This window comes from Mirounga leonina, unplaced genomic scaffold (assembly GCF_011800145.1).
Source record: "Mirounga leonina isolate KUSES-001 unplaced genomic scaffold, KU_Mleo_1.0 Mir_91, whole genome shotgun sequence".
Classification (NCBI taxonomy): Eukaryota; Metazoa; Chordata; class Mammalia; order Carnivora; family Phocidae; genus Mirounga; species Mirounga leonina.
The window spans coordinates 12,383,075-12,405,374 of NW_023270839.1; the positions used below are offsets into that span (position 1 = coordinate 12,383,075).

Genomic DNA, 22,300 nt, shown 5'->3' on the forward strand with positions numbered 1-22,300 from the left:
AAAGATTTTACTTATTTATTTGAGAGAGAGAGAGCATGAGTGGGAGTGGGGAGGGGCAGAGGGAGAGGGAGAAGCAGACTCCTGGCTAAGCAGGGAGCCCAATGAGGGGCTGGAGCCCAATGTGGAGCTCAATCCCAGGACTCTGGGATCATGACCTGAGCCGAAGGCAGACACTTAACCAACTGAGCCACCCAGGCACCCCACACAAATCTAATCCTTTAGCCAGTACTTTTTGGTCCAACTGCATGAAACCATGAAATCAATGCATACATGCATCTATGAAATAGGATCTGTGCACATCTACACAGGTATGTCTTCTCAAAGACTGATCAAGTATTAGGCACAATCTAAATTCCCTTAATGGAAAAAGAGGATTCAGTGTTTACATCCATCACTACCACTTCGACCTACCACATATTTCACTCTTCTTGTTCTACCATCTTCCTGAAATAACTATATCATAATTTTGTTGAGCCAGATAGTCAGAGTTTATATTGTGTTGTGTAACTACTAAGCCCAAATTAGTCTTGTAGAATTCCATAATTTCTCCTTTTTTGGTGCAAAATTTTATTCTCCCTGGTCTGAACACTTTTGTTTAGTTGGCTTGATTTTCTAAGTTCTTATCATTTCTTCAGTCCCAAATTCTCTGTCCCAGTTACCTCTCAAAATACTTGAATACAACATGTTCTGTCAATTACATTTTCTTGGAGAAATTTCTTCTGGAACATTCTGACTTCTCCAATCTGGACTGATTAGAGAAGTGAATACCTGGCATGCTGGGAGGTACCTTCACCATCATCCTGGGAATTCCCATCCCCTCTCTCCTGTGGGCAGTTTTGCCCTGTGTTTTCTTCTTTTGTGGTGTTCTCCCTTGTTTTGGTAAAACACCTCCTCTAATAGTTTTCTGAGAAAGAGCCCCTGGGAGGAAAATGTTAGAGACCTCTCATGTCTGTAATTGACTTCAATCTCCTATTGCATAATCATTTCCTTCAGAATGTATAGGCATCCCTCTGTGGTCTTATAGCTTCCAGTATTACATCTGAAGTACAAAGACGTTCTCATTCTTGCATTCTTGTGTGCAACTTTTTCTTAGAAGATTTTTCAGATATTCTCTTTGATCTTAATATTCCTTAATATTCCTAATAGTTTGCCTTAATGTCAATCTTTTCTTCATCTACTGTGCTAGGTATTCAGAAAGCCCTTTCAATCTACAATTTCATGCATCTCAGTTGTGAGAAATGTTCTTGGATTATTTGGTTGGTGATTTCCTTCTGACCTTCACCCCTATTTTTTTCTGTTCTCTCCTGTTAGAATTTATCACTTGGATATTGGTCCTTCTGGACCTGTCATCTACCTTTTATCTTCTTCTTTAATTCTCTCTTTGTTCTGCTTTCTGGGAGATTTCCTCAACTTTTTCTTGCATTCATTTTATTTTATTTTTAAAATTTCTATAATCATAATTTTAATTTGCAAGAGTTTTTTTTTGCACTGTCTTGTCTCTCTCTCTCTCTCTCTCTCTGCAGGATAATAACTATAATTTTTGAGGTTTTCTTTTCCCTGTGTGGTCTGTGTTTCCTCTTCTTTTAAAGTTTTTTTTTTTTGTCTCCATGTTTCACATTACAGGCTTTCCGCCTCTGGTATCCTCTGACTTTTGGTGGTCAGCTCATGTTTAAGAGTGAATGAAGCACTATGAAACAGACTGGAAAATCCAAGTGAGTGAGTGGGGCTGCTGACTCTGGGTTTCAGGGTAGAGCTTTGCTACTGGCATATGGTGCGCAGATCCCAGGGAGGCTGCTAAATATCCTACATGCACAGGACAGCCCCCCTCAACAAAGACTTGTCCTGCCCAAAATGTCAGTAGTCTTGGCTGAAAAATCCTTAGTATCTCATCGGACCATTTAGTTAAAAACCTCGGATTTGGGTTTTGTTTTGTTTTGTTTTTCTTTCTCTTGGGCTGGTCAGATTCTGCCACCAAGAATCTTGCCTGAGGGGTTTAGACCTGGCTTCCAGCATTCTGGGGGCCAAAGGACAGAGATGAGCTGGCAGTTTTAACAGTCAGAGTGCAAAGGTCACCTGATCACTCAATATTGTCTCCCCATCATCAGCTATGGCTAAATTCTCCCACTCCAGAGACTCTCTCCAGAGGCTAAATGTTTTCATCCAGTTTTCCACCAGAATGGAAGAAAGGCAGTTACTTGGCTGTTTGGAGTGAGGAAGGAGCTAACAGAATTTAAATTTCTTCTTAAATAGACTTTTAAGCAATCATTCTGATTTTAGTTGCATCCTTACCCCCTCTTCACTCCCAGTTCCTAAACCCTTATGAGGCGGAGAGGGGAGGGGAGTTTCTGCTGAATAAAATAGTTGGTGCTCAACTTTTTCTACAGATGACTGCTTAGATATAGTATCACTTATCTATCTGATTTCCAGTTTTCAATTCTCTTTATCTTTATAGATTATGTCTTCTTAAAAATCCCTTTACTGTCTTATTAGTGAGATCTCAGAAGGGCACAAGAGTAAATGCATGTGCTCCCCCATCTATTATGTGGAGGTCCCACAATTATATTTTTCATGTTGAAGCACTCATCGGTATTCTCCAATAAGAGAATCCCCAAAACAGTGCATCTATACTGAATTCAAGGTAAAATGTCTGCATTCTGTTGACTTTTTCATGGCCAGTTTGCAGGTGTATGTTACTAAATGAGTTTTGATATCAGGAGTGGTTTGGCTATTTTTGTTTTGTTTTGTTTTGTTTTTTTTCTCTTAAAAAAACGACTGACTACAATGATGAGCTGATTTGGATCCCACATAATCTGCAGGATGCAGTATGATAGGAGCCAGAAAAAAAAATTTTTTTTAAACCTAAACCCAAGAGAAAACAAGAATCTAAACATAATCTGCTAAAAATAAAAGAGCAGTGTGGACTAATTGACTAACTGAAATTCTCTGAGAACAGAATTCAGAGCTCTCCAGCTGACCAGTTCCTCAAGCAACTGGAAAAATGATGTTAACTCAGTGTCACTGGCTGCGATCTCTCTCTAGAAATCTAATTTTCACTGTTGTTCTTTGAAATATGGTGACTCTGGAGGGGACCTGGATTCTGCTCTGGATTTCCATCCCATGCACAGATGCTGCTCTCAACGCCAACTGGAGCATCATTTGCATAAAAAAATCTGCTTTGAAAGCAGAGAGGGGATGTAGCCGCACTTCCCAAGTACAGTGGGTGCCCGCTATGATTCTTTCACACTTCAGCCTCAAGTCTCACATGAAGGCAGCCATTCCATTCCGTCACTGAGGAGAATTTCTAATATCACGTTGAAAGCAAGATTAAAGATACATTTGCGTTGAAGTTGTGCAAATAAATGCAGCCCCGAGTAACTGAAACCTGAGCCTAGAGTGACGTGACTCTTCCATTTTAATACCTAAGGGAATTACTTGTGTGGTCATGGCAACAGTGTCACCTTCAGTGGTTCTCCTAAAGAAAATCTTGCAGAGACATGATCAGAATACATGAAGAGTTGGCACTGATGTGATGAGCCAGTGGTCAAAGTATTTCATGTCTTACTGTGTTTCATTGGGTACTTTTTAACTTTGGAGAAATTACACAAATAATATTGAGCTTAGAAGAACTAGAGTATTCAAGTAGCTAAAGAGAACTACCGTAGGTTCTCCATCCAGATAGAAGCACTGCCTTGCAGTGATTTTTCTATGCTTATATACCCAACTCTGTTAGAGAGGGAGAGCAAAATATGTTTTTGAGACAAAGAATGAAAGGGTTTCCTCTTCATAGACCTTCACTGAAAGAATTATGAAGAACTATCAGTCAAGAAAGAAATTAAGTCCAGAGTGGAATGTGAGAAAAAAAATTATGAAAAAAAAGGTAGTCTTGTTTATAGAGGTAAGTATATACTGTAAATACTTACTGTGGACAAAGTGGGGATAAAAACAAATAAAAAAAACCAACCCTAACAAGGGGGCATAGAAAATAACTTTGACTGTGTTCAGTTAAATGTGTATTAAATGCTTAAGAGCAAACACAAATGAATAGAAATGGAATGTAAAACTTCCAGACTACTAGAGAAAAAAGTTAGTAGAGAAAACATCAATTCACTAGAAGTCAGTGTCTTAGTCTGCTCAGGCTGCCATCACATAGACTGGATGGCTTAAACAACAAAAATTTATTTTCTCTTAGTTCTTGGAAGTCCAAAATCAAGCTCCTAGCCTATTCAATTCCTAGTAAGGGCTCTCTTCCTGGATTGCTGATGGCCACCTTCTTGCTAATGCCTCAGATGGAGGAGAGAGAAAGCAGGCTCCCCGGTGTCTCTTCTTATAACAGCACTAATCGAATCATGAGGAGCCCATCCTCATGACCTCATCTAAATCTCATTACCCTTAAAGGCCCTACCCCCAAATACCATCACACTGGGGATTAGGGCTTCAACATATGAATTTTGGGAGAACACAAACATTCAGCTTAAATTGTCAGTAAAGGAAGACACGGAAACTAAACAAACAAAACAAAAAACATAGTATATTTAAAAAACCACAAAATTCAATGATAGAAGTATCAGAATGTGATTTATTCATTTGATGCATAGTATCTAGTAGTAAAAAATGAATGAAATTATCTTCATCTATATCTATCAATAAAAATAGATCTCAAAAACCAAATGTTGAGTGAAAAAACAGGGTGATAAGTAGACTATGGCTTAATTTGTATAAAAGTTAAGCACAGGAAACCATAACCTATGTTTTCTACAGGGATATTTAGCAGATATATAGATATTCGGGAAATGTATAAAAATCACAGAATCAAGGGTGCCTGGGTGACTCAGTCATTTAAGTGTCCAACTCTTGATTTTGGCTCAGGTCATGATCTCAGAGTCGTGAGATGGAGCCCCAGGTAGGGAGAGGGAGAGCAAAATATGTTTTTGAGAAAAAGTATGTAGGGCTCCACACTGAGGATGGAGCCTGCTTAAGATTTTCTCTCTCCTTCTCCCTCTGCCCTTCCCTGTACCTGCCCCCCAACCCTGCTCAAAAACAAAAACACCAAACAAACAAAAAACACAGAATCATGGATCAGAAGAACAGGCACCAGTTTCAGGAGAATGGAAAAAAACAAAACAAAACCAAAAGCCAGAGAAGGGGGCTGAGGAGGAGTACAAAGGAATTTGGTACTGAAAAAAAATTTCTTTTATCTGAAAAATGTTTTAAACACCTGTATGGCAAGCCAAATGTTAAGTGTTGAAGATGATACAATGAGCAGAAACAGACAGGTTTCCTGTCCTCCCAGAACTAATGGTCTGAAGGGAAGGCAGATGTTAATCAAATAATTATTCTTAAAGACATAAATTTTAACTGTGGTAAATTCAAGGAGGGCAGTGGGGGAGTGCAGGAGTGGGGAGGAAGGTAGCACTTTAAATGGAGAGGTCACCATATGCAAAACCTTGGCAGTGGATGTAGACATATATAAGGCAGTAGGGCTATGGCTGGGGAAGGGGTACAAGAAGGCGGTTGGACAAGAAGAGAGGGCCAGATTATTTAGGTCTTCCAGGCTGCTTGAAGGGCTTGGTCTTTACCTTCAAAGAGGCAGAAAGCCATTGAAAGGTTTTATTTGGCAGGGGGAGATTAGTCAGAGTTGCAGTATGAGAAGATTGCTCTTGATTATTTGTAGAGGGAGGACACAGGAGCAAGAGAAGATATGTGGGAGTTATTGTAGTGTCGGGTGAGACTGGGACTTTGAGGAAAAGGAGGAGGTGGAGGTGAAATACATTCCACCAGAATCAAGAGATTTTTAGAAGAATATTCAAAAGGACTGGCTGATAGATTGGCCATGAGAAGTGAGGCAGAAAGAGGTGCAAAGATGAGTCCTTGCATCCCTGTGTGGACTTTTGCCATTTCAGAGAGATGAGAATAAGGCCAGGTTTGGAGGTGAAGATTTTGAGTTTGCTTTTTGGACAAGTTGAATTTAAAGTGCCTTTGAGATCCAAGTAGAAATTCAAGAAGGTAGTTGAATATAAATGTTTGAAATATAAAGGTAGGAATCAATCCCTGGGGACATGGGTAAAGTAACTTAGGGAGACACTGTGGCATGGGAAGATGGCCCAAGTCATTGTCCTGACAAGTTTCGTTATGGCTGGTAAGAGGAAGATGAACCTGCCAAGGATACGGAAAAGCAACAAGTTGGAGGAAAACCAAGAATAGAGCTAGGAAAGAAGGTATTTCAACAAGAGGCAGTCATCAGTTGTGATGCAGATTGAAAAAGGCTCTCTGGACGAGGCACCATGTACGTCATCAGAGACCTTCACAAGAGCTGTGTCGGTGGGGTGAAGTGACAGGTTGGAGCGGGCTGAGAAGTGAGTGGGCACTAAGGAAAAGGAGGCAGCCCTTTTGAGGGGTCTGACTATGGAAAAGAGAAAGAGAACAATAACTCCAGTGGAATGTTGGGTTGAGGCAGAGTGGTTTCTAGTGGAAAGACTTAAATTTGCACTTTTGCAGGGAGTTTCAGTCTCTGGCTTATCTTTTCTTTTTGAAGTTGGCAGGGGCAAGTCATGAAGGACAAAGAAGAGTTGGAGAGAACAGTAGGAGTAATTGTTCAAAAACTTAAAGCAGAAAGTTTAAAATGGCTACTGGTTACTAGATACGTGCTCTATATAGGAACTATACTAGTCTTTAGCCTTAAATGTATTGTCTCCTTACATAGGGGTACAAATGATTTCTCCTACCTTATAAGGTCTTCATTTAATTCAGTTTAGTTTTTTCTCCATAGGAGCTCAGTCTCTAGTTCAAATTCCACACTGCACTTGAAGCTGGAGTTTGTGAAGGGATGGCCAAGTCCTGTATGTAACGTCTGAAACCACCTAGAGCCATTCTTGGGAACATGCTGGGTGGTGTGGTCTAGTGGAGCAGGAAAAGCTTGCAGAAGTGCATGGGACAATATTGACAATGCAGCAGGGCCACCTCTGTCTGCCTGAAGTGGCCTTGGAGAAAGGGACAGGACCACAAAGGAAATTGGCGGCTCCCCCATCCTGGTCCCTCCCACCACACACACACTCCATCTAAATGTTGACTTACTTGGTCCAATCCTAAGAAGTAAAGTACTGAGAGGGAAGGAGGAGCGTTTGTGTTTATTCCTCATTCACTAATGATATTGTCAGAGGCTCTGCGTGCGATGCTTGACTTCTTTGTATCCTGGTTTCCTGTCTGTGACCCCAATGCCTGGTTCCTGTGGGGATGTGACAGACAGCATGACAAGAGAGGATCTCTTGGGTACCTAAGTCCTCACCCCTAGAGTTCAGTTTCTTCATCTGTGAAACAAGGTTTGGACTAGAAGTTCTCGGGTTCCACCCAGCTCTATCCTTCTGTGTTCTCTAAAGGGGGATGAGGTAAAAAGGGAATGGCGGAAGGGAACTTTGAACTAGACCAGATAACGTGACTGCCTCTTCCAGAAAAGGCATAGTGCTGGTGCAAGCAGCATCTATGAGGTGTGCCTCAGTTCTCCTTCCAAGCTTTTTTCCCCCAGGGGTTTCCTGGGGCCTCTCAATAAGGTTCTCAACTGACCTGAAATATTCACAACTTCAAGCCTAGGGAGGCAATTTTATAACACCTTAAAAAAGGGGTCCACAAATCCAAGGAAATGTTCACTGACTGCAAACAAACGTTTCCATTGCATAATTACCTCCTAAAAAGTCCATTTCCTCGTCTCATGCCAATGTTGCTATTTGTGCTGAGTGGAAGGGCATTTCCGCTTCCCCTACCGTAAAAGCTGTATTTCTTCCAATATTAAGGTTAATGAGGGCTGGGGCCCTGTAATCTACATGAGTAGGTTAATTCTCATGTGTCCTAGATAGTCGAGAGAGAAAGAGATTTAGAACTTCAGCTGAAGGGGATGCACAGACTGCCTGCTGTGGATGCGTGCAAAGAAGCAAGGAAGAACACCTCGTAAAAGGGACTCTGTGCCTCAGCTCCTCCATCTATGAGATAGAGATGCCGAACGTGACCCCATCCTCCCCTGTGCATGAATGAGAGGTGCCAGTTCATAGGTATGTGCTTCAAGGTTGATTATATTATAGTAACAAATATTCTGTCAAAAACTGGGGCGCCCGGGTGGCTCAGTAGGTTAAGGATCTGACTCTTGATTTCGGCTCAGGTCATGATCTCAGGGTCCCGGGACTGAGCCCCTGGTCTGGCTTCACCCAGCGGGGAGTCTGCTTGAGAATTCTGTCTCCCTCTGCCCTTCCCCCCTACTCACTCTCTCACTCCCTCTTTCAAATAAATAAATAAGTCTTAAAAAAAAATCCCTGACTCTCCCCCTTAGGGTAGGCAGGGTTTTAAGAAATATTTTGTCAAAAATTAACAGAGCTGCCATGACATTGCTGGTGGGACACCAATCTTGAATATATTTTCAGAAATAGAGATGTGGTTTGAGTTGATCACATATCCTGTTGTCAGAGGCATGGATGGATTTGCAAGAAGCCCTGAGAACCTGTCTTCATTGACAAAGTGGAAAGCTCAAAGTTGAAAGTTACAAAACATTACAAATGAATGAGGCTATTTCTACCCTTTCATTCAAAATGATAATACATTTTGTCCAAAGGCAAAAGAATGTGACTTGTACATAGCTTTCTCCCCCACTTGGCTACTATTGATATTGTTGTGATGAAAAAGGGGAGGGCAGGGAGGGCAAGAAAGCAAAAGAGATGAACCAGGGACTTCTGTTTGTTGCCCTCACAAAAAAGTTCTCACTGTTACTGTCAAATATTTAGATGCTTCAATTTTCTAAAAAATTAAAGTTGAGAAATAGAATGATTTGGGATTCATTCTTTCTGACACTGTCTGGCTCTGTGCTAGACATGCTGTGCTAGAAAATCATGTTTCTAAAAAAAGTTTAGTAATAGAGACAAAAGAAATAAGTAAGCTAACAATTTAAATTATGATTAGTATGAAATTCAAGAACAGACAAAACTAATCTATAGTACTATATGTTGGCTAACTGAACATAAAAAATAAAAAACCTAATCTAGAGTGCTAGAAAGGATTGCCTGGGATTGAGGTGGAGAGGATTGAATTTGGAGGAACAGGAGGGAATTTGAGAGGGGATAGAATGTGTGCTATGTTTTGATTGGGGTGGTGGTTACTGGGTATACACATTTGTCAAAACTCATTGAATTGCTTGCTTAAAATGGACATGTGTTACTGTATATAAACTACACCTCAATAAAGTTAAAACAAAAGATGATATAATATGTGATACAAAGGAAGTGAACCAAGGGTGGCAATGAAGCAAGAGTCTAACTTAAATGAGTGTTTCTAGAAGTCTTCTGTGTGCAGAGGAGGTTTTTGGCCGTGATGAGGAAAGAGGTCTATGCAGAAGGAATCCCATGAGCAAAGGCCCTGATGGTTTCCCTTATTTTTCTTGCAACAGGGGGACTTTATTAAGACAAGGTCATAATTTTACTCTTCCCCGGAGAGAAGGAATATGCAGCTGGATCATCTCATCAGTCCTTCTAGATGTGAGCACACAGGAATAAGAGCTAAAGGGTATGAGATTTCTTTTTAAGATGATGAAAATGTTCTAAAATTGACTGTGGTGATGGCTGCATCTGTCTATGAATATGCTAAAAACTAATTAAATTGTATACTCTAAATGACTGAATTGTATGGGATGTGAATTATATCTTAAAGCTTTTGTTTAAAAAAATAAGATAATCCAATTCAATGATGAGGCAGGATTGGTTGCAAACTCTGGACACAAAATAAAGCAAAGTAACCTGGATGAGACCCTTCATTTTTACTTCCTGAGCATGCTGCCCACATGTGGAACCAACAAGATGTAACTTCCGATAGATCTTCTACTTGATTCATATGCCAAAGAAAAACAACCTCCCCCCGCAAAGTGAATAAAATTACCCAATACCAGACTTCCGTTTCTGATAGTGTGGCACTTTGGACACCTTGAACTACTGTCCCACGTGAAATAACAAAAATCCTGGGTTACGGTGATTATTTTAAATGTATTATTCAGCTGGCATACAGTCGCCTCAGAGCCCTAGAGCCAAGTGAAATCCTGGGGGGGTCAGGATCGGAAGCTGGTGCTAACTGTTAGAATAAGCTAGGTTATGCAGTGGTAACAGACAAGCTCATGGTCAACTTGACAGCGTATTTCTCACTTAAGACGCTTTGTGTCTGCAGGGGGCGCTACTCACTCTAATCCTGTGGGAACCCAGGCTGATGGAGGTTTCAATTCAACATGTGAGTATTACAGTAGATTTTTAATTCCTTGTATCATGCTGCTTTCTCTTAAGAGTTTGGGTATATATTTTATATCTTATATCCTATTAAGATTTATATTTGGAGTAAACACTCGTCAAGTTCTTCCTGCTGAAACTCTCATCCCTACCAACCTATGGTTTTCTTTTTAAAAACTGGAATCCTCATACTGTATTTCCGTGACGAAGCTCCCTTTTATGTATTAAAATCAAACCAGCTATTATAACACAATGGCATTGACACTCCAGAGTAGTGGGTGTAAAAGAGAATGTGGCTACTCTTTACTGTAAGATTTGAACAGATTTAAAATAAGTTGCTTCAACTTGAGAGGGGGCTCAATGTGCTATGAAAAGTGGGAATTCAGGAAGCCAATTTGGATTTTTTTTAAAAGGCCCTGTAATGTAGGCCATGGTGATTATTATTATTATTATTATTTTTAGATTTTATTTATTTGAGAGAGAGACTGAGATAGAGAGAGCATGAGAGGGGGGAGGGTCAGAGGGAGAAGCAGACTCCCCGCCGAGCAGGGAGCCCGATGCGGGACTCGATCCCGGGACTCCAGGATCATGACCTGAGCCGAAGGCAGTCGCTTAGCCAACTGAGCCACCCAGGTGCCCTAGGCCATGGTGATCATTAATTGAACTCTTTGAACCCTGTGCCCTGAAGTCATGAAGTTATTTAGGTCCATCTCTCCTTTGGCAGATGAAGGAGAGTATAGCTTTACGTTCTCAGCCTTTGGAGCATGTGCTCCCTGAATTCTCTAGTTGCTCTTGGACTGTTGAGTCGCTCAGCAAGTATCTCTGCTCACTAGCCCATTCTGGATCCAAATGCCAGAGTTCACTTTCTTTAAATATTATCATTTCTCAGGAAACACCTCAGCAGAAAACACATATTCTCTCACATCAAATCCAAATTTCTACACTGGTCTTTCAGTTCTTATGTGTGCACGCACACTCACACATGTGTGTATAATGTATAATACATATTACATATACTATATATAAAGAAGTATATGTAAGTGTAAAAATGTTAATAACAATGATTATAGAGCACCAGTGAAGGTCCTACTCTGTGTCAAGCCCCGAGCGTAGTATCAACTTCAGCCCATTTCATCTTCACAGCAACTTTGTAGGGCCGTTCTATCATCGTTTGTATTTATTAGGGAAGAACACTGCCCTCCCGTGTTTCCAAAGCCCATGCCCTAGTCCTCATCCTACTGGATCCCAATCTACCTGACTGCTGCCTCCCCACGCAGACTCTCTGCTCCTGTCAGGTCTCCCCACTACTTTCATGTCTCCCACACCACTCTCTGCTCATTCAGTCTCCCTCCCTTTCTCCCAAACCCTTAACACTTTTCAAGACTCAGGGCAAATCCCATCTTTGGATCCAATGTAGGACTGGAGCTGCATTTGAATTACCTTGAAATTTTCATTTCCTTGAAAACACATAGTCCATTCAAGCCAGCAGTCTGGGTAGCTTCAGTGGTTCCTTCATTTTCTTGCCTGCCCCATCCAACCCACAGCACATCCTGTCATTGCTGCTTATGAAACCCATCTTTTTTTTTTTCTTAAGATTTTATTTATTTATTTGACACAGAGAGAGGGAGAGAGCGCACCAGTAGGCATAGCGGTAGGCAGAGGGAGAGGGAGAAGCAGAGTTACTGCTGAGCAGAGAGCCCGATGCGGGGCTCGATCCCAGGATCCTGGGATCATGACCTGAGCCGAAGACAGACGCTTAACCAACTGAGCCACCCAGGCGCCCCGGCATGATTTAAGTTAGCCCCTCTGTTCTGAGGTTCAGAGAGGTTAAGTTATTTACTTAAAAGATGCTCAACTAGTCAGTGACAAAACCAGGATTTGAACTTAATCTTTTTGATTGAAAGCTCATGCAACATCAAACCTTCAGGTTAGTATGATATAATAATAACAAAAAATGATATACAGAAAACTGTTGTTAAATTATGGGTATGTTCTCTAGTGGGAAAATATGTTCTAACTTTCCCCTAGGAACATAGATTAGGTAACTGACATGTTAATTAACATGGTCTCTTCTCTAGAGGAATGTAAGTAAAGGTTAAGTGTCATCAAGATATGAGTGGTAGAGAGAGTGTCCCTGGTAGCCAGCATTGGGTGGTAGACCCTGGAAAAGAAGTTCACAAGGTAGATCCTAGAGTTAAAGGTGTCTTGGGAAAATTTCACTATTGTGCCTAAGTCAGATTTGCTTTTGAACTTCCTACATAATGCCTGCTCTCTCAAATCCTACCCTACGTGATGCCTACCCTGTCATTATCCAGTAGTATTTCCAAAGTTCTTCAAGTGAACATGTTGACCCAAGGCCTTGCTTACACTTCACTGCAGAGTCCATTTCTCATCTACTACTAATGCCATATTGTAATTCAGCTTTATTGCAACCTTCCCGTGGGTCTGTTTTCTTTCTGTCTCCCCTCCCCAACCCTGATTCCCATGGAAGCTGCCGTGAAACAATGCTGAGCCATAAGCAAACAACACTGCTGGGAGTCCTGCAGACCACCCCTGCTTAGCTCTCACCTGACTCAGCTCTCCTTTGCAGGGGACAGGGCCCAGAAGCCAGATGACTGAGAGAGCTGTTCTTGAACTGAAGCTCTTTATCTGCCGGGTCAGTCTTGCTCGTATCCATTCATTACACACAGAGCTGATGACTGAACTGCTTCTACCATTGGGCTCACCAGTGACCAAAAGTATACTTTTGTAATCTCTCCAAGAGCTTTTATCCTGTAGCTTCCTAATGGGAGTTTGGTTGCCATAACAACAGCCAAGCTCTGCCAGAAGGAGAAATTCCTTGTATAATGAGCCCCCAAGACCTTGTGAAAATAAAGGAAATCTCATTTAAAATGGAGCTGGAAAGCCCTGAAGGGGGAGCTCTCATGCATGTACCACTCTGCAGCCTGTGTAACCAGGGGAAGAAGGAAGATTAAGAATTACTCCAGCAAGGGAGGACATTTTTCACATAGGAATTTTGTCTCTTGCTTTTAAGAGAAGGAAGGAAGATCCCTCCCTGCCCCAGCAGCATCGCATTAACCCCCACAGGCAGCCAGTGAGAAACCACAACCTCCAACTCTTGTTCTTCTCCAATAAACTTTTGTTTTAAGCAATCCTCCCCAATTTCCTCCTAAAACCCAAAAAAGCTGACCTTCCCTTTGTCCCTTTGGACTGGCTGGTGGTTCACCATGGCTTGCTTGTCCCAAATTGCGATTCCTCTGTTATTTCTGAATAAACTCAGGGCTTTTTTGCTGAAATAAAATTACTCTTTTCTCTATTTAAAATTAACAACTTTAAATTGGGTATCGACCTTTGCTGGTTTTGGCCTAAAAGACTCAAAATTTCTTCAGTAGCTATCAGTTACTAGGAAATATTTATGGCATTTGTATCATGTTAATCACAAAGTGAATCTGACTTATTTCTTCTTAAACACCCAGCTAATCTGGTCATAGAGAGATCGTTGTGTTCCTGGGTCTCCACAGTGGAGTCTCGAAAAAATCTGGCCAGTCACACATACCACCATCCAAAGCTTCTCAGTCTTACCCCCCAGTTTTGTGTGAGTGAAGTCATTGCTCTTCTCAAGCTCTTCTCCTGGCCTGTTAAATCAAATAAAACTCTCAAACTGGAAGTTGGAGCCCTCGTCCATAAACTATCATATTTTCCCTCCTGCTCTAGCTCATTAGGTATGGTGTTTATGCCATTTAGTTCTTTTCATACTTTCCCATGGTCAGGATGGTAATGATTCAGTCCTCAAGCCTGGCCAGACTGAGACTTCCCTGGAATTTTTGTCAAGAATCACATAGGAAGACATTCTTTTGCTCCAGAGGCTACTAAGTTGCTAGACCATGAATCTTGGACCATCATGCCCAACATGTTAGTTTGCTCAGGCTACTATAACATAATAGCACAGACTTTAAACTCTGAACTTCTTAAGCACAGAAAATGTGCTTTGATCCATCTTTGTGTCCCCTGCACCTACTACTGTGCTTAGCCCAGAGTCACGGATCAAGAGATACTTTTGGAATGAATAATATAAAGACAAAATTATGACTCTGAATAATGATATTGGCAACTTTACTAAAGATGTCTGATGAGCCCCAAATACTCAAAATTTTGAATGCAGACTCCCAAAACGTATGTGATAAAATGCACTAAGACCATGACTAAAGCTTTATGTCTATATGTTTATGTTTATAACTTTATGAGTATAGTTTAAGACTGAAGTTTTATGACTAAAGATGGTTGAGAAGCACCATTAGATTAGATGTCAGAAAATCTGGCTTCGTATCTTGGGTATTCCACAAGCTGTGTAACATTGCACCACTTACTTCATCTTTCTGTCTTGATTCCCTCATCAATAGATAAAAGTTTAGGGGCGCCTGGGTGGCTCAGTTGGTTGAGCGACTGCCTTCGGCTCAGGTCATGATCCTGGACTCCCTGGATCGAGTCCCGCATCGGGCTCCCTGCTCGGCGGGGAGCCTGCTTCTCCTTCTGACCCTCCCCCCTTCATATGCTCTCTGTCTCTCTCATTCTCTCTGTCTCAAATAAATAAATAAAATCTTTAAAAAAAATAGATAAAAGTTTAATTACATCCATTCAAATGCTCCAACAGTTCATGAACAATTAACTTGAAAATGAAAAATTTCAGAGCTTCCGCAATCAGGTGGAAATTCACCTTCCCAAGTTGATTTCCTAAGTCATCAGCTCCCACCAGCCTGCCCTGTGCCTTGTTAGCTGGCTTCTGCCCCACTTCTGCTGATACTTCCTGCCGCTCTTCTCACCTCTGTGATTCTTAACCGTTCTTCAAGACCCAGACCCATGTCCCTCTCCTTGAAGCTTCCCAGACCGCACACATTGGGAGTTTATGTGTAGTGAATGTGAGCCCCTCAAGGACAGAGCACGACTGATTCTTTGCTGCTGCCTCCAGAAGCCCCCACAACATACTTTGCAAAGAGTCCAGCATGGAATAAAGGGAATATTGTGGCTTCACTCCCCTTCACCTCCCGGCAGACTTCATAGCCTTCACTGCACTCAACTCCAAGGCCCAACATTTCAAAGATATGAAGAACCCAAAGACCTCTGTCCCACAAATTAGTTACTGATGAGGCAAAAGGATCTGGTGCCTGTTTCCTCACATTTATTTTGAACATGCACAATGGTCTTGATCTGTTTCGGGAGTATTCGGGATGGGACATGGCTGGGCCTAACGGTCAGCCAGCCTCCGTGTTTCACCATGGACACGCATAGCCCTCAGGAAGACAACTGAGGAGTCTAGAATTGAGAATTTAAGCTAACTTATTTAAAATAATCTTTGACTTTCTCATTACTAATATATATGTAGCTTCTACAAAGTTACAAAAACACCTGGAACATATGCTACAACAACTTTCACTGTCATTCACAGTAACTAATCCCAAAGAATTGTGAAATCCAGTTTCGGGCGTCGCTGATGCAGAGTTAAAGCTAATCTACTTTTCAGATTCGACATAAATTCATGATTCTATTCCAAAGTGTAAAACTGATATTTAGTAGTGTAACTCCCGGCTAAATGTCACACCAGTTCATCTGACGCACTTTGTGGTACTGTGATATTACAGTGCTCCTGGGGGCAAAGCCACCAGCATTTGAATTCGCAGACTGAAGTAAGCCTACACTGGCCCCACCCCGTGCCTCCCAGGAAAAGAAAAGAGAGAGGCTTTTGTATGTTGCAAGTCCTGGTCTGGTTTATTTATAAAGCAATAAATATTAGAAGCACAAATAAATTGCACATGTGTAAACAAACTGTACAATGATTGATGAGAGATAAGGGAGGGTGGTTCAGAAGACTCCAAGAAGCATAATACTGTCATCCTGAATGTAGACTAAGAGAGAAGGCACCTTAGAAGCATTTGCGGTGGACGATGGATGGGCCTGCCTCATCATACTCTTGCTTGCTGATCCACATCTGCTGGAAGGTGGACAGGGAGGCCAGGATGGAGCCCCCAATCCAGACAGAGTACTTACGCTCGGGGGGAGCAATAATCTGCAGAAAGAAAACAAATGTTTCCGGTGAACTCTAACACTCCAGGCAACAGATCAAGCAACATGCTGGAGAGATTCACAGAAAGAAATATGAGATATTTCTTTTTTTTTTTTTTAAAGATTTTATTCATTTATTTGACAGAGAGAGACACAGCGAGAGAGGAACACAAGCAGGGGGAGTGGGAGAGGGAGAAGCAGGCTTCCCGCGGAGCAGGGAGCCCGATGCGGGGCTCGATCCCAGGACTCTGGGACCATGACCTGAGCCGAAGGCAGACGCTCAACGACTGAGCCACCCAGGCGCCCCAGAAATATGAGATATTTCATACCAAAAATTAATATGGTGGAATCAAGTTTTATGCATTTTCTTCTGGCTCATTCTGTCCATTATCAAAGACTCTACAAAATAGAATTGCCCCACTTCTCTGAACTAGAGTATAATGCGGCAACAAGCTAAATGTGTGATGGAGGCTAGCCCAAAAGTTGGAGACTTTTAAAATGTGTTCAAAGATTTAGGGTATTTTTTTTTCTTCCAGCATCTATTATTATCCACTGCTTGAAAATGTTTTTAAAGTCTCTTATCTTGGGAAAAGTGCTAGAAAAGCTAAGAGGTAAAGCGTATAGGAGACGGGAAGCACAGTGTGAGTTCTGCATGCAATCCTAAGACCCACCTGGCCTCTCCCACCCACAGGGGTTCTTTACCTTGATCTTCATGGTGCTGGGGGCCAGAGCAGTGATTTCCTTTTGCATGCGATCGGCAATACCAGGGTACATGGTGGTACCTCCCGATAGGACATTGTTGGCGTACAGGTCCTTGCGGATATCAATGTCACACTTCATGATGCTATTGTAAGTGGTTTCATGGATGCCAGCAGATTCCATACCTAGAAATAAGTTTAAAAAAAAAAAAAAATCACAGTGCACTCGGGCCAGGGGCCCAGGGTGGAGGGAAGAAAACAGGACTCCTTTGTGTTGATAAACTGTCGCCCATTTGTCTCTGCAACATGTGTTCTTCTTTAAGATATACTGCAAGGCGTTTGCGGAACAGGTGTCTCTCACAGTTAATCCTCAACAGACTGTTGAGACACAAACCACCTTGTTTAGCACCTGTTTGGAGTGAACACTCGAACGCATGCATCAGATGTATAGAGATATGTTGGAAAGGGTGAGACACGCATTAGAGTTAGATTAATGCAATTTTTATTGATGGGCTAAAATCAGATCCTGACAAGCTTCCTCTTAGAAATCATTCCTGGGGCAAGATGTTTGGTAAACTACCAGGGTCCAGTTATTACCACGAGTATGATTCATATGGTTGCATTTAATGATGAGTAACTTCAGAGGAAGTCCAGCTACTGGGTAATGGACTTACTGGAATAAGTCAGCACTTCTGAGTAACCATTCCTTTCCTGCAGATACAGATTCTTCAATCACTACTCTGTCTCATTCTTTATTTTGACATGAAGTCAGCGTGTCATCCTTTATCATATCACTGCAACAGAACAGGATGGCCATCCCTTTAATGAGCCCTTAGGATCTGAGGCTGAGCTGTGTGGGACTCTGAGCTGCGACTTCTTTTACCTCAAGGGCCCCTTAATCCTTCTTGATGAGAATCAGTTTTACTCTGGGGGACCCCTAAATTTCTTAGGGAAGAGCCAGGCCCCTGCGCCAGACCCTACCACTCACCGATGAATGAGGGCTGGAATAGTGTCTCAGGGCAGCGAAAGCGCTCATTGCCAATGGTGATGACTTGGCCATCGGGCAGCTCATAGCTCTTTTCCAGGGATGAGGAAGAGGCAGCCGTGGCCATTTCATTCTCGAAATCCAGGGCAACATAGCACAGCTTCTCTTTAATGTCGCGGACGATTTCACGTTCAGCTGCAGAGATAAAGGGTAGCAGAGTCAAGCTCTGGAGAATGAAGTCAACTGAAAGGGGGTAGGTAGATTCTCTGGCGGAGGAAAAAAGCAGACACAATGCTGTGGCAGATGAGACACACACACACACACACACACACACACACACACCGGTGGTGACAAAGGAGTAGCCACGCTCAGTGAGGATCTTCATGAGGTAGTCAGTGAGATCCCGACCAGCTAGATCCAGACGCATGATGGCATGGGGCAAAGCGTAGCCCTCGTAGATGGGAACGTTGTGAGTTACACCATCCCCAGAATCCAGAACAATGCCTGTCGGAAGAAACAGACGGGAACAAAGTAAATCCCTGAGGACACCACTGCTTTAGTTGTGTCAAAGCCCACTTCCAATCTCGGCTAAAAGATGCTCGCGCTGGGCATGGATCCAGATCAAATTAGATTCCTTACACACACAGAATAAAAATGAGCATAACGAGGGCTAAATCTGAAGCCAGCAACAGCTCACCCTTTTAAATATTGTAGTAGAAAAATTTCCCCAGGACACTTTCAAATGACCATCCTTTTTACCAGCCATTAGCATGTTATGGGAGCATCCAGGCGTGTTTTTCTTTCCTCCCATCTGATTTGCACACGTTCTCTCTCTTTTGACTCAGACCCTGTAGGGACTGTCGGTTCTCCTTGGGGCCGTGTGCCCAGGGGCTGTGTTGGTATGGGACACATACCAGCGATGGCTACATTCCAGATTTATACATCGTGTGGAGCCTTAAGTGTGTGGCGTCACATACTTTAGGAAAGGTACAGATCTAACTCCATGTGCTTTCAACTCGTAGAAATGCATGGCATCTGAAACTATTGTTACCTCCTTCTCTTCTCAAGGACACCTTCCCAGGGAGTGTGAGGGAAGCTGATTCATAGCAAGGTCAGTGACTTTGGGACGTGGTGAATCAGTGAGTGTCTCCACAGCCCAAACTTACCTGTGGTACGGCCAGAAGCATAGAGGGACAGCACCGCCTGGATGGCCACATACATGGCAGGGACATTGAAGGTCTCAAACATGATCTGGGTCATCTTCTCACGGTTGGCCTTAGGGTTCAGTGGGGCCTCCGTGAGCAGAGTGGGATGCTCCTCAGGGGCCACACGGAGCTCGTTGTAGAAGGTATGGTGCCAGATCTTCTCCATGTCATCCCAGTTGGTGATGATGCCGTGCTCAATAGGGTACTTGAGAGTCAGGATACCTCGCTTGCTCTGGGCCTCATCACCTACGTAGGAGTCTTTCTGACCCATACCCACCATGACTCCCTATACGAAGAAAAAGATGGGGAAATCAAGCTTCCGCTATTTTAGGAATGTAACTGATGCCTTATAAATTTACATCTAACTGCCCAAGTCAAGGCACACCTTTTAAATACCAGAAACAATAAAAAATAGAATTTTACCCCAGTTTAGAAATATCACTTAAAATCAATCTAGTACCTTCCCCCCACCCCCACACACACTCTCCCCAGGTACAATTCTGTCCTTTAGGATAAAACTGGGGAGAGGGGAATAAAGCTATTTCACCAAAGAAGTATAGCCTCACCTCATTTTAAAAATACCATGATGCCTTCATTAAATTATTAAGTTCATCACCCATGTCGACCGGAATATAAATGACTACCCTGTGGAATGACTGAATTAATGACACACTGTGTTTCTCCTAAGAAAAGATTTTGACATTCATCAAGTGAACATAAAAAGATGGGCTGCTATGCCATTATCACTCTGCCCCTGAAATCCAGCGGGCCCAGCGCTGTCCTGCGGAACCCATCAGCCACCAGCCCCGACAACACAGCTCTCCTCCTCGGCGGCTCGTCTGGCCGGGCGGCCGGCGGAGCCGGAGAGCATGGCATCTCTTTTAATAAACAAGGTGGTATGTCACTATCACCATGGCACTTGCTGCCTCTGTCACGCCCGGCTTCTAAAAATGCAACAGCCAGGAAGCAGAGAGATTTACATCCTTTGGGAGCCCAGTGAGCTGGCTGTGAACACGAGGGAGGAATGTGGGTTGGGTCCTGGTAGGTTGGGAGAAGTTACAGTGTTATGAGTCTTGAGCAGGACTGACAAGGGAGGCCAAGTTAGAAACTGAAGGGGCAGGGAAGACAGTACTAAAAACGTAGGGCAGGGGTGGAGGAGAGAAGCTGCCGCTTTTTCACACAGGGCGTGGGACCCCTGGAGGGCTGTGTCCCTGCAAAGTGGAAGGGGGACGAGCCGCGGTGGTTGGTGGTATGTTGCTGGTGGTGTGAGCACTGCTTGTCCGGGCTTGGATTTCAGGCTAAATGCATCCTTTCCTTATTTGACCTGAGCAGTGCATGCAACAGGAAGGGCAGGTGACACATTTCCTAGATGGCTGGACTGAGGAGGTGGCAGGCCGGGGACTGGCAGGGGCCAGAGCAGGCCAGGCGGAGCGGGAAGTTTACCTGGTGGCGTGGGCGGCCCACGATGGAGGGGAAGACGGCGCGGGGCGCGTCATCCCCCGCGAAGCCGGCCTTCACTAGCCCCGAGCCATTGTCGCACACCAGAGCAGTGGTCTCCTCGTCGTCGCACATCCTGGCGCAGCGTCGGCGGGGTCTGCAGGTGGAGAGCAGGGCGGCCGGCGCTCAGCGCCCGCGCTGGCGCTGGCCTTCTCGCGCCCCGAGGAGGGGACGGAGCAGGGGAAGGTTCGCGGCCGGAGGAGGGAAGCCTGTCAGCTCCCTTCCCCTCGGGGCAGAGGAGGCAAGGCGGGAAGAGGCTGCGGAGACCGAGACGGACGTGCGTGGAGAAGGGGAGAGGGACCCACCCAGGCGCCCTGGCCAGGAGGCACCCTCTGCCCCGGGTGCAAGGAGGTGCGGTCACCCCTTAGCAAGGCCTCCCCAGCCCTTCACAGCTTTGCCTTTCCACAACCTGAGAGCCCACTTGGACCCCAGCCACACCCCATGCCTAAGCCCCAGCGGGAGGGAAACGCGCACGAGAGCAGGGACCCCAAATGCCCGGGGCGCGGGGGGGGGTAGGCGCAGGGCTCGCGATCTGCGCGCCTCTCTCCTGTGACGACCCAGGACCAAACAAGTTAGAGCCGCATCGAAAAGTGTGGGGGTTTTGTTTTTGTTTTTGTTTTCTTTTAAAGTGGCTTCGGGGCCGGCTCGGGGGCCACGGGCTCGGGGCGGGCTGCGGTCGGGGCGGCGCCGGGCGGGGCGGGGCGGGCGGGAGGGCGCTGACTCACCGTCCGCGGGTCGGGCTCGGCTCGGCTCGGGCGGCAGGCGCTGGCTGCCGGGCGCGGGGCGCGCCGCTTTATAGTGTGCTGATGGACGGGGTCAGTTGCAGCGGCCGGGGGCAGGGGTGGGGGGCCTGGTCGGCCACCTTGCCTTATTTGGTCGCCTTCGCACCACTGAGGAGCGCCGAGGCCATTCATGGAGCCAAGGGCAGGGGAGAAGATCAGCCAGGGGGCTCCCAGACCATGTAAGGAAGGGGAGGGGGCAACCAGGGGGATGGCCAAATAGGGAGCTAGGGAAGGGTAGGCGGTGAAGGGTAGGGGGCAGGGGAAGACTAAGTGACGCCAGCTCACCTCCTCCCCCTTCTTGGATGGAGGTGCACCCTGGGTGCGCTGTGGGTTTGTTCCTCGCAGCCCCGCCAGCCTAAGACAATAAGCCACAGACAAGCCAGAAGGCTTGGCCCTCTGCCCTCTGCTGAGGGGTCCTGACAGCTGGACCAGGGCGGCAGGGGAGCGACAGCAGCTTCTCCTCTTCCAGGACTGGGAGCTGGAGGACTAGAGCCCTGGCAGTCCTCGTGGACCCCAAGAGCACCACAGCAGCACATTTGGGGTGGCCAGAAAAGGGGGCACCTGGGACAGGTCACCCTTCTGGTCTAGTCCCCACCAGCTTGGATGACTGGGGGCCGTGCTCCTCTAGGTCAGAAAGCAGAGATTAACCAAGGCCACCTTGATCCGCAGCTCATGCTTGGCTTAGGGTCTGGCTAGGGAAGAAGCTAACAAGAACTGGAGTGAGAGCCTGGCCAAGTCTTGCTGGAGAAGGGGGCCAGGTTTACCCCAGCATGGATATCAGGTAGCTCTCCTCCTGCTGCCAAGGTTTTGCTCAAACTCAGACTCCTGTCTT

General features: G+C 44.6%; 1 protein-coding gene across 1 annotated transcript; it reads right to left on the minus strand.

The window, feature by feature from the left end:
- Positions 1-15,984: 15,984 nt before the first annotated feature.
- Positions 15,985-21,470, minus strand: ACTC1 (actin alpha cardiac muscle 1). The gene is made up of 7 exons (XM_034993997.1): positions 21,412-21,470; positions 20,633-20,783; positions 19,151-19,475; positions 18,327-18,488; positions 17,988-18,179; positions 17,004-17,185; positions 15,985-16,305 (listed from the first exon to the last, which is right to left on the minus strand). The coding sequence occupies exons 2-7, from the start codon at positions 20,759-20,761 to the stop codon at positions 16,162-16,164; spliced, it is 1,134 nt and encodes a 377-aa protein (XP_034849888.1). The 5' UTR covers positions 20,762-20,783; positions 21,412-21,470; the 3' UTR covers positions 15,985-16,161.
- Positions 21,471-22,300: the final 830 nt, after the last annotated feature.